Below are 13,060 nucleotides of genomic sequence, written 5' to 3'. Positions count from 1 at the left end.
AGTTCCGCCCGCGCCTGCAGAGCGCGCTGTGTGGCTCTTTACCTTACAGTGAGTCTCACACTACATCGTACTTTAGATGATTAATCCAAAAACGAATCTAATCTCATCGAAAATCGATTCAATATATATATTTGTTTATATCATCTGGGTGAACGGAGCGTTTCACTTATTTCGCTAATTAATTGTTGTTTTCGACCATTCTAGTTGAAGGAGGCGGGGAAACGAAAGATATACGGAGTAGTAGTAGCATGTATGCGTAGGGAAACCGGAAAAAAGGCCTGATTCCACCCCTTTGGCCCGGGCTCTGTCCCAATCCCATCATAGCTGGACTTCTGATCCCCAGATGACCTTCCCGCCATTCGACCTCAAGGCTTCTTCATTGTAGCCTACATGTCCAAATGGCCTTTTCAATGGTTGTTTCTCAACTCACCATGAAGATTCTTTATTAGTACAATAAATAATCTATGAAAAAAAATAATGCCTATAATGCATCCTAAGATATATTAATCAGGCACAAAGGTAACAAAGTTCCTCTTAAGACAAAGATACGAAGATTTGTTTTACAAAGATAATATGTAAGTTATAGCAAGGCTACACTAATCATTAAAACGTGTATTGATTTAGTCCTATCTATTTCAGAAGTCGTTAGGAAAACCATCTGCGCAAAGTATTAGCCTCCTAATTGGAGTCTGAATGCTTCCAGCAAATAGGCACTGACTAGCCTATACGATTTTAAAATAATTGATTAGGCCCAATATAAAAGTATGCGGTATTCCTTTGTTGATTGAGTCCATTGTTAACTGATCACTATTAACGGAAGTTAAAAAATAAGCTACTAGAATATAGGCCTACTAAACAATAATAATGCAAAGCATATGAAAACCGTTAACCTTTTGACAACATCATTTTTTAAAAGCCTACACGGCTACTGTAATCAATGAAAGAGTGAGACAATCGACTGCACCCAGTTCGATCAATGTTCTCCTTTTCCCATTGCCGACGGAGGCAGTATTGTAGCCCCATCTTGCCCTTCTTATGCACGCTTCGACTTTTATACCCCTTCAGGATTTATTTATTTATCTGGCATTGCTATACCTCACAATAACATTCCATATGTTCCAAATTTAGACTTATGCAAATTTATTGTCATGCAACTAAACATAATAATGTATCGGCCACCATGAATGAGTTCATAAAAGTCACAGCATTTAAATAGTCACTAGTAACAACATTAGAAGTGAACTGCTAAACTGGGACAATAAAACGACCACCAGGTGGCAGTGCACCGACTTCAGCGCACCTATCCAAAAGGTCGCTACGGCACGCCCCGACCAATCAGCTCCCAGAACACTGGGGATGTGGGCGGGGACAGTTAACACGCAAACATGGCGGCGTCCTTAGATGATGATTTAGAGCTGGACAACCAAGATTATTATTCTTTACTCAATGTCAGAAAAGAGGTAGGAGAGCGGCATGTGGGCTTTTGACGGTCAAACATTTTAACTATGGATGTCAAGGTGAAATAGATTGAATGCTTACATGACGAATCAAAGAGCCGCCGCTCAGTGCATCTCTATGTACCGGTGGTCCATCCTCGAAGTAACGGGGGGTTTCATAGACGATCTGACGATGCAACAGAGTTGTGTCATCATCTCGTTTCCAAAATACAGTTGATTGTTTAATTGTTTTAGGGATCAGTAAACCGCAGTTTCCCGAAGTAACTAGTGTCATTCGGAGAAGCTGGACAAAGATAACATTAGTCATTGGAAATGTGCCATACTTACTACTACAGTGTAGTTGTTCATTTTCGTGCTAGTTATAAACCGGAAGAAAATAGTAATGTTACAATACAGCTAGTGTTTAGAATTGCCTTCTCTCACACAGGCAACGCAAGATGAACTGAAGGCCTCCTACCGGAGGCTTTGCATGCTGTACCATCCCGACAAACACAGAGATCCCGAGCTCAAACAGCAGGCCGAGCAGCTCTTCAACCAGGTGCACCAAGCCTATGAAGGTAAGTGGCCTGTTTTCACACCCACACAAACTTGCAAATGCTAAATGTGATTTAAAACGGGTGCCATCGAAGATTGTGTTCTCTTCCTCTTAGTTCTAAGTGACCCTCAGTCCAGAGCCATTTATGACATCTTTGGGAAGAAGGGGCTGGAGGTGGAGGGATGGGAGGTCTGTATGGTATATTACATAAACCATGTGTGGTGTGTGTGTGTTGACGGACACCTTGGTGAATGCCTCCTAACGCCGTGGTCCGCTGTGTAGGTGGTGGAGAGAAAGAGAACTCCGGCAGAGATTCGCGAGGAGTATGAAAGGCTGCAGCGAGACCGAGATGAGAGGCGACTGCAGCAGAGAACTAACCCAAAGGTTATATACTCGACGACTCGCACACACCCTAGACAATATCACTACCACGACAGCCATTTCCATAGCTCAGGGTTTTTTTTCACTAAACAGACTTTCACACTTGAATAATTTTGAAACCAGTTGCTCCAATAATATAAACACTTTCATACCGTACGTATAATGCTCAAACTCGCCAATGTGCGTTCAGGGTACCATCAGCGTAGGCGTAGACGCGACCGACCTCTTTGACCGCTATGACGAAGACTTTGAGGAGATGCCCGGGGGAGGCCTGCCTCATGTCGAAATAAACAAGATGCACATTTCGCAGTCCATCGAGGTAAACCCTTCGACCTACACCACAAACACAGACTGTTCTTAGGCTAGTAGCGATCCTAGCTCTGAGGATTTCCCTGCCTGACTTCACCCAGGCTCCGCTGACAAACAAGGACACGGCCGTGCTGTCTGGTTCTCTCTCGACGCACAATGGAACCGGAGGAGGCAACATCAACGTGGTCGTACGCAGGGTCACGTCGGCCAAGGGCTGGGGAGAGGTACGCTCACACGCATCAGCATGGAAACATGCACGTACTGTGGAATACATTTTAAAAGGCTGGCAAAAGATTTGCTATTGGGCCAACAGTTGCCTGTGACAAATATGTATTCCTAGATATATAAAGATGAGTGACTTAATGTTATTTAACCTACCAGAATCCTTACCCCTACTTATGTGATGTTCCATGTTCTTTTAGCCAGAGAATATCTGTGTAGTCGTTTGTGTTCAATGCTTGTCTCTAGAGTGTCGAACTGAAACTTTATCGATCCATCAAAAATGTAATACATTACAGTTGGTTAATCCCGGGGACATTCTGGTATATGAGTAAAAACCAGTTGACAGCCGCTGTGTGCTCTGCGATCCCCTGTAACCATCCTGGTGGGTGTCTTGTGAATGCACTGCGATCCCCTGTAACCATCTTGGTGGGTGTCTTGTGTATGCACTGCGATCCCCTGTAACCATCCTGGTGGGTGTCTTGTGTATGCACTGCGATCCCCTGTAACCATCCTGGTGGGTGTCTTGTGTATGCACTGCGATCCCCTGTAACCATCCTGGTGGGTGTCTTGTGTATGCACTGCGATCCCCTGTAACCATCCTGGTGGGTGTCTTGTGTATGCACTGCGATCCCCTGTAACCATCCTGGTGGGTGTCTTGTGTATGCCTGTGGCCGCTGCAGGTGGAGGTAGGTGCCGGGGACATCCTGGGACCCCTGTTCGGATTAAAGGTGTTCCGTAACCTGACAGTGCGCTGGTAAGACCTAGCAGTCTTCCTATGAGGAAAATGGATGCCTTCTTCCACCACCATTTTGAGATCCCATGTCTCTCACACGCTCGCCTAATCCGCCGCCTCTCTGCTGTGTTCCCGCTCAGTTTCCTGACGGCACAGTGCGGCGTGCAGTTCTCCCCGCGCGGCATGCGCCCCAGCTGCTCCCTGATGACGGCCCGCCACCTGGACCACAACACCATGGGCTACCTGCAGTGGCGCTGGGGCCCCAACAGCGCCATGACCACCAGCCTGGTCCGGGACACCAAGACCACCCACTGCACCCTGGCTCTTCAGGTGGAGAGAGAGAGAGAGAGAGACACACACACACACACACACACACACACACACACACACACACACACACACACACACACACACACACACACACACACACACACACACACACACACACACACACACACACACACACACACACACACACACACACTAGGGGTGTAACGATACATGTATTGAACCGAATCGTTACGGACGTCACGGTTCGGCGCATGGATATAACCGGTATAAAATTAAATAAAACTGGCGTGCGAATTAACGCCTGAAAGGGTGCCGGCAAATTCGAGCTACACATGCCGTCCGTTGATTGGTCGACAGAATCGCACTTCCGTGAGAAAGGGGGATGATAACAAACAAACACATAATCCGCGAGGAATTTCTGGACAACGGCGAAAGCTTCGTTTATCGAAGAAAATGTCCCACAAAAGTTATCCGTCCTTCTTGGATGTCCTTCTTGAGGTCACAATGCTAACGTAGCTGCCGCGGCTAACACACACACACACACACACACACACACACACACACACACACACACACACACACACACACACACACACACACACACACACACACACACACACACACACACACACACACACACACACACACACCAAAGGGTTCTGGATTTAAGTCAATGAAGGCCTCCTTGACACACATATGCTTGATGCCTACGTATGTCCGCTAAGGGCACGACTAAATACATTCAACGTACTAAGTTGCTTTTGATTTAATGAAATTGAGTGATGAAATGGTTAGTAATACCCCATCCCAGAAAACAATCATTCCACTGTGAAATCCGTCCTCAGAGTGGAAACTCAAGGGTGTGTGTGTGTATTTGTATATACTGTATCTATACACACATTAAATTTTTTCTGTTCCACGTCTTTTCCTCCCCCACAGCTAGGGGTCCTTAACTCCTACCTGATGATGAGCTACCAGTACAAGTTCCAGGATGAGGACCAGACCAAGGTCAAAGGATCCCTCAAGTACGTCAGTCTCAGTTTCAGAGCTCTGTCTAGACCGTGAAATCCAATAACTCTCGTTTCAGAAGAACACTGCATTTTGAATTATCTCTCGCCACTATCAGAATCTTATTACAATTTCACATTATATGGAATACCCCCTTTGATACAATTATCTTCTCACTGTGAGGGGCAAAATTATTTACACTTGAAATTAAACTGCATACATTATTTCAAGATGAAATGGGCCCCCTTGTCAATACTTTTCTAAGTGAACCTTCGGAAAGTGGATGAATATGACGATATATATCCATAGTATATAGTAGGGATGGCACGGTTCAAGTAAAAAATCGGGCGCGTGGCTCTAGGCATGTATGTATTGTTCGGTTCTTTCAAAAGGGCATGCGCGGAAAACCCTTAAAATTAAGTTATTGGCGGAAAAGGTTTTAGGCAGTGAATGCTACACCGTGAAACTTCTCAGTGAAACTTCTGTCTCGGATGATGTGTGGTCACTGCCCGGCAGGGCTCAAGACAGATTTGGTTGCACCCCTTTATTCGCTGCATTGTCGCAGTATTGGCATGTCCTTTGCCAAGTACCATCCATCTGTGTACATTGAATATATATATATATATATTTATGTATTTATACATAGATGAATGGAAGGATGGGGGTATTTGTGTGTGTGTCCTCCCTTGTTCTGGCAAAAACATACCAAACCAAAAACCACGACCCCAAAACCATGATATGAACTGAACCGTGAGTTGTGTGCCCCTAGTGTAAAGACATGCCTCTCCTCTACTGTCTGCCTCTCGCTAAGTGTCTGTCCAGCGGGGTTTGTTCTCCACCCTGACTCTCTCACTCCACCCTCTGGCTCCTCCTTCCTCTGGCTCCTCCTCCTTCCTCTGGCTCCTCCTCCTCCTCCTTCTTCCTCTGGCTCCTCTTCCTTCCTCTGGCTCCTCCTCCCTCTGGCTCCTCCTCCTCCTTCATGTTGCTCCTCCTTCCTCTGGCTCCTCCTCCAGGACGGGCTGGTTTGGCACGGTGGTGGAGTATGGGGCGGAGAGGAAGATCAGCCGACACAGCGTCCTGTCTGCCACCGTCAGCATGGGGATCCCCCAGGGGGTGACACTCAAGATCAGGTACACAACTTCATCATGAGAGCTGATTCAGGAGCCAGGACTCACCATATCATCATCGCCTCGGGTCAGCGCATCCACGAGCGGCGCTTTGATTATTTAAACGGTACACAGACGTTTTGAATATTACAGAGGGAAGAGAATATTTGATGAAGCAAAAAGTCACTGGCAAAAAGTCACTGGTTTCAACTTCATTTCATTTAATGCTGTATCTCTTTTTGACGGTCTTCTCGGGTCAATGCAACAAAATGTTGCTGTGAATCATTGTCACATTACAAGGACATTTGAATATTTCAGATGGAAGTGCCTATTTTAATAAGCACAGACCATGGCTTGACCTTTCATAAGAAACTCATAATTATAAGAATTGCTGGTGGCTGTAATGAACCAAATTATTAAATGCTTAATACATCCTCAATAAGCACAAAGTATTTGGTTTGACCTTGTTCTGTTACCATCTCCTTTGACAAGGGATTTTACGGCTTTCAGTTTGAAAATAAAACAATGTTGGCCAAAATGGATGGGGTAACCTACTCAAGCCTAGTCACTTTAAATTAATGAGCAAGAGATAACATCGAATTTGGACATAACCTTCCAAAATGGTGCTATTTAAATTAACAGTGGTCCAGCTTTTATAGTTTCTGAAATATTGTCAATGCATTTTTCATTGTCCAGGGCCTTCATTATTCATGGCTGATTTTATTAAGCTAGAAATTATTATTACTAATGTAATGAGAGTACAACTCTTAAAAATGTGTTAATTGGAAAGAACATTTGAAGGGGAAGTTCTGAAAAACTGGGTATCGTTTGACACAAATTGGTGTCATCATTACTTATCTTTTTTTGCGTCTTTATGGACAGGGTTTAGAGTTCAAACTTCAAATATATCATAACATATTTCGTGTGTGTGTGTGTGTGTGTGTGTGTGTGTGTGTGTGTGTGTGTGTGTGTGTGTGTGGCCCTGGACAATGAGAAATCTGTGTATAGATAGATAGTGTTTGTGTGTGTGTGTGTGTATGTATGGATATATATATGAGGTATATCCTTTTTGTGGTAAACAAACCAGCTGGTCCAGCCTCACAACAACAACAGAAACTGGTGAAATAAACCAATAGGCCATTTATCAAGCTTGTTTGAGTCATTCCGTTGGAGTAAATGGATCACAGTGTTCAACACAACACCAGGCGTCCAACGCAGGAGGGAGGGCCTCCATTGCATATCGAAGGCACCCATCACTGGCCACGGCTCTGAAACTCACAGTGGGTTTCATGCTTTTGTGCTTAATATCCCATTTATTTTCTGGCAGGAACAAAAGCAACCACTAGCAGATGGCTTTTCTGTTCCTTTTGTTGGACCAAACAAAACGGAAGCGTGTATTTGTTCCCTTTGCGACCTGAATTCCACTTTAATGCCTCCCAATGCTTTTGTTGTGTTTGTACGTGCGTGCGTGTCCTCTCTCTTTGTAGGTTGTCACGCGCCAGCCAGACATACCTGTTCCCCATCCACCTGACAGACCAGCTGCTGCCCAGCGCCGTCTTCTACGCCACCGTGGGCCCGCTGCTGCTCTACGTGGCGGTCCACCGGCTCATCGTCATCCCATACACACGAGCACAGAAACGAGAGTGAGTGGGGCCTTCAGCTGGGCACGACGCAGCCTCCTTCCCTATACCGCCGTTTGGGTTGCAGACACTTATGATCGCCACAGGACCAGTACCGTCTATAACACTCCAATGTGCTCTCTAGCTGTCTTCATTAGTTCTATATTCTTCATGGGACCTGTGTCTTTACTGACAGGACTGTGGGTTGATAGAGAAGGAAGGATCGACGTGTGGAATACAACCTGGGTCGCCGAATGGTATACTGCCTACATGGGTTGAGCTGTCCCCCACTTGTTTATTGGTGTTGTGAGTTTCCTGAAGGGAGGACCATAAGCTAGAGACAAGCGCATAGTTGCTGCAACTCTGCCAGGGTTAGGGTTCAGGCTTTCTCTCCAAATATGCAAAATGTTAAGAGGACCATCCCAGATGCTGTCACTGGCAAAAACAGGAAACCCTAGATGGCCTCTGAGTCTAATACATATTTAAGAATACAAACATGGAGAGTGCTTGTTGTGCTGCGCTAGGCAGCGTCTCGGGCTCCGCCACAGTCTGATGGGTGACAGCAGTAGTGGTCTGATGGCCAACTCCTGTCCTCGTGTCTTCCAGAGACCTGGAGCTTCAGAGGATCAGCTCGGCCACCGACATAGCCAAGAAGAAGCAAGAGGCCGAGTCAGCTGTAAGTGCCGACTGAAAACAACACCCACGCACGCACGCACACACGCACACGCACGTTGTGTTGCATTAACATGGTTTCCAAGGTTTGACTCTCTGTGTCATCTCAGACCCTCCGTCACTTTTGGCTTATTTCTCCGCCTGTCTTCCTCTTCCTTGTCTTCCTTTTCTGTTCTTCAGGTTTTGCTGATGCAAGAGTCTGTGAGGAGAATCATCGAAGGAGAGGAATCCAAAATGGGTAAAAACACACCCACACACACACCTACAGACCCACACAGTTGCAGCTGTGAACTGAATCCTGGGGCTGTACAGGTGAGGGTGTGAATGCTGCATGGCGGCTGCTGTGAGGAGTGGCGCTCGAGGGCTCGGGTTTGTCGAGGCTGAGAGACGTCGCGAGTCGGCCAGCGACAAAGCGATTACACTCCCTGTGCTGCTTTTTGTTTCTACAAGCTGTTGTTCACAATTGGTGTGTGCATATTGGCCTATAAGACACTGCCATAAATCAAAATGTTTGAGGATGGGGGGATGTTTGGTGCTCTATAAAATGTTCAGCTGGCCCAGTTAGAGTGGGATGTGTGTACCCCATGCTCAAGCAGTACCAGAATGAATGGATTACACCAAGTCAACTCTGAAGGGGGGAGGGCCGTTTATTTCACCGTTGTTATATTCGAGCCATGGATATATTCTGCGCCAACTTGTATTTGGCCTGCTCGGTAACGCACACGCACAGTCATCTAGTAACAGATCTTCTTAAATTTCAGGCAGTAATACCTGACGGATGACATTGCCATGTCTAACAATTGCACTCAAATGATAGCTCTGAGATGATAAAGAAAGGCTATAGATCTAAATTTGAATAAAGCCTACATCATCAATAAGGCTTTTATAGTCTATTAACCATGGGAACAAAGAGGAAATAATAATTATTATTATAATTATATTTTATATGTTGATGATTAATGAGGGATCTATGCCTTCAACTAAACACATTGATTAGTGAACGCTCCACAACGGTAAAGGAGAAATTATCCAAAACGAGCTGTCCCTTGATTCACGCCAAATACTAAAGAAGATCTAAAGCCGTGAACCAATAGGACAAACATAGCCTTCCAAGTCTACAGATGTCAACTGAAAACGAATACATGGAAACAGCAGTGTTATAGCGGGCCGCTACGGGTTCCAGCAGGTAACTCTGCTTGCCCCGGACAACTTGGACCGCTGAGTAAGCCCTTCGCTCCCCGCTTTAGATTGCTTTATTGCACTTTGTGGGCTTTGAGGACATTAGTGTAGAACTAAAGAACACAAATCCAAATGGGCAGGGATTACACCCACACTGGCGCTGGGGAGAATGATTCTCTCCGTCGGTCCACCGTAATGCGTTTTAGCACTTCCACTAAATTGAATGGTGCCTCATTTGTTCTGTACACTGAAACGCTTGATTCATGTGTCCCAAGTTGTTATATTAAATTATGCACAATGTCCAGGCCCTGTAAACAGAGGCATGCGCCTCTACAATCCTCACCACTTGGTTTTCCTGCTTCCAGGTCTGATCATCCTGAACGCCTGGTACGGGAAGTTTGTGACGGACACCAGCCAGAAGCAGGAGAGGGCCCAGGTGATCGACGTCACCGTGCCCCTGCAGTGCATGGTCAAGGATTCTAAGCTCTGCCTTACGGAAGCCTCCAAGGTGTGTGTGTGTGTGCGTCTTTAATCCACAGAGGAACAGCTGGGGTGCTGATAGCCCTGGGGTCACTAGGAGTACAATACTCGTAAAATAAAAAATAATCCACAACGCAGAATCTGTTTTTATTTCCTTTCAAAAGACTTTGCATCAATTAGTTGTGTGTGTGTATTTATTTCTTTAGCTGTACAGTACGTTTTGAGTGCTACTGTGGTAACCGTTTTTCCTGATGTATACAATAACTAACTCTTATAGCTTCTTGTGTGGCAGTATCATTACCTCCCAGAATTCTATCCAGTAAACCCACAATCAGAAGCAGCCAATCGAAAGAGTCCCCCCCCCCCCCCCCGCCTCATCTAATTATTATGCTAATGCATTTATTTAGGCTAGACGAAGCTAATTCCAATACTAATAGCCTAAAAGCCATTAGATTTTTACCATGAAAGAGTCACACCCAACTACCTCTAACCCAAGGTTTATTTGTGTGTGTGTGTGTGTGTGTGTGTGTGTGTGTGTGTGTGCCTGTGTGTGCGTGCGCCTTTGTGCCTTTGGGTATGTGTGTGTAGGTGGGGCTGCCAGGCTTCTACGACCCCTGCGTAGGAGAGGAGAAGAGTCTGAAGCTACTGTACCAGTTCAGAGGCGTCCTGCACCAGGTTCTCTCTGCGGACTGCGAGGCTCTCAGGATACCCAAACAATGTGAGTCAAGACGTTTTCTGCTCTATTAAGAGACTACAGTAGCAAAGCTGTGGACACTGGAAAATCGTTCAGAACCTATTGATTCACTCTTCACTGTATGATTGACATACTCACTTCCTTTTGCCCGCCGTAGAAGCATTGAACGGGGAAATGTCTGTGTTTTTAAGAGCTAAGAAATAGTCTTTGGCAGTTGTTATAGTTTTTAACAGTAAAATAATGCTTAAAATAATTAATTTATTTTGTCTAGATGAAATTCTGCAAGATGTACTATAACATCACTCACACAATTTCTGTGAGTGCTGTTGTCAGTGCACTTGGCTGGTACTACGCTATGACGAGAGAAGAGACTATTTAATTAGCAAGTTAAAAATGGCTGCAAGCGGCAGAATAATTACAACATCCCTGAAGCCTCCATACTATGTCTCTCCTCTCGCCTCTCGCCTATCTCCCCCTCTCTCTCTGTCCTGACAGCTCACAGAATAGACGCTGAGTCCTAGAAGCCCGCTTCTGCCGGATCTCCATGGCTGGAAGGGGGAAGAACACACAAGCAGCACTATAAACAGGAGGAAGTTATAGCAAAGACGAAAACAACACAAGGTTCCCATCCTCCCCTCTCCTTCTCCCTGTCGTCTGTACCTGGTGCTGTGAATGAATCCCCACCTGGAGTCCTCCTGGCCCTTCTCTGGTCCTGTCAGCCGTCTCCCATCACTGCTAGGACCTCGGCACCTTTTAGATTTCTTTGTTCTCTACATCCAAACCAAACAAGACTGGCCAGATGGATGCATGGCAGGCCCCCTCCCCATGATCCCCCCCATCAGTCCTTAATGCACACACCACATACTAACTGAGTTCACTTGCATCAAATGTGGTGATTGATCCAAAGGGAATTTGGTGCGAGACCAGAGCTTCATTTGAAGCTGATCGCTGTTGCAACTTAAAATGATTCATTATGGTATATTTGATCCAAAAGGAAACAGCATTTTATCCTGTATACATATCACTACAGTACACACTCACCATTGTTTGAAGCGTCCAACCTTATTCTAAGGCACATTTAGAGTTGAAGGCTATGCTTAACAACTACACATGATGTCATCCTCCCAGTATCCTTTGGGTTAGCCAGCACCTCTTTGGTGGAGGAAACGTTTAGAATTAAGTCATTCATTTAAAATCTCCCTAGTTCTTGTATATTTTTGTTGAATTGTCTCAACGTAAGTTATAATGCCTTGTGGCAACATGTCTGCTGCTCGTGTGGGAGACATTGTTTCCTGCTATGTCTGTTGACCTGACATGAACCACATAGGAACCATTTCTCCATACATATGTTTCAATGTTTTATCATGTTATCCAGTTGTAATTTTAGGATGTTCAAGTATGCCACCCACGTGCCATACCCTCGCATTTGTTCATATTGTCGTTTGCTATGTAATGATGAGCTAGACTCAAGCATTCCTTAACTTCTGGATGGTTCTGTCGTTGACGATAAGGGTCGGTATGGCATGGATTAATAATAGTCGTAATCTACATAGGCCATTCTTGTATTTTTTTGCTGAGAAGGCAACTATTTTAATGTAACCGTGGTCCCATAATATCTTACAACCTAGCACACGCACCAGGAGGGTTGTATTCTATATTGTATTATAGAAATTAGCTATTGTATATTATACAATATATCATAAGATAATTATGTTAGCGAAATGAAAAAACTTTCATTCCCCTTTCATTCCATTGTGTCACTACAATTATACAAAATGTATGGGCATTATGTAATTCTAAAAAACATTACTGTGAAATGAAGCACTAATTTAACATGTAGCAACTATTTAAGGCCATCACAAGTATTTCTAATATGGAAAGTGTAAATTTCCCATTATCAAAAATTTTCTTTATGTTCTGGCAACTATAATCGTTGCCAGATATCCATATGCTAGCTCTGTGAATAAGACTAAACCTATTTTCCTTTTTATGTTGTCCCTCAAGTTACACACACACACACGTGTATATAAAAATGTGTCTTCTGGCTTGAATCCATAATAACCATTATTTCAACAAGTCTACATTCCTTTCGAGGATAACATTTGTGTCATTTTATTTGCTCATGTTTGGTGTTGAGTGTAACCAGAGCCATCTATCTCAAAGGGCTCTGGCCCTGGCCAAACGACTATTGACTCACTGCAGTGCCACCATGAGGCCAAGAGAAGGACTGCACCCCCTGACCTGTAAACTGAAGTGTTTAAGTTGTGCGTGAGGAGCCTCTTTGCCCTCTCATGACCATTGTGGTGGTGCAATAAATACCAGCTGATCTGTGAGATGCCTTGTTTAAAGTTCATGGGCATATCCACAGTTTGTT

At 44.8% G+C, this 13,060-nt stretch overlaps 1 protein-coding gene across 1 annotated transcript; it reads left to right on the top strand.

Annotated features, from left to right (window-relative positions):
- The first annotated feature begins 1,325 nt into the window (after positions 1–1,325).
- Positions 1,326–13,019, top strand: LOC132470240 (dnaJ homolog subfamily C member 11-like). The gene is made up of 16 exons (XM_060068596.1): positions 1,326–1,460; positions 1,885–2,014; positions 2,108–2,181; positions 2,275–2,376; positions 2,564–2,692; positions 2,784–2,906; positions 3,585–3,658; positions 3,778–3,967; positions 4,868–4,953; positions 5,950–6,066; positions 7,530–7,685; positions 8,268–8,337; positions 8,514–8,571; positions 9,878–10,020; positions 10,581–10,710; positions 11,182–13,019. Exons 1-16 carry the CDS (start codon positions 1,386–1,388, stop codon positions 11,205–11,207), a joined length of 1,683 nt encoding a protein of 560 aa, XP_059924579.1. The 5' UTR covers positions 1,326–1,385; the 3' UTR covers positions 11,208–13,019.
- Positions 13,020–13,060: the final 41 nt, after the last annotated feature.

This window comes from Gadus macrocephalus, chromosome 13 (assembly GCF_031168955.1).
Source record: "Gadus macrocephalus chromosome 13, ASM3116895v1".
NCBI lineage: Eukaryota > Metazoa > Chordata > Actinopteri > Gadiformes > Gadidae > Gadus > Gadus macrocephalus.
The sequence above is the reverse complement of the archived record's forward strand: the minus strand, read 5'-3'. Positions and strand labels throughout refer to the sequence as shown.

Coding starts and splice junctions, on each gene's coding strand:
- LOC132470240 (XM_060068596.1), top strand. CDS start 1,386: ATGGCGGCGTCCTTAGATGATGATTTAGAGCTGGACAACCAAGATTAT. Junction 2,015..2,107: donor GGTGCACCAAGCCTATGAAG/GTAAGTGGCCTG, acceptor TCTTCCTCTTAG/TTCTAAGTGACCCTCAGTCC. Junction 2,693..2,783: donor ACATTTCGCAGTCCATCGAG/GTAAACCCTTCG, acceptor GACTTCACCCAG/GCTCCGCTGACAAACAAGGA.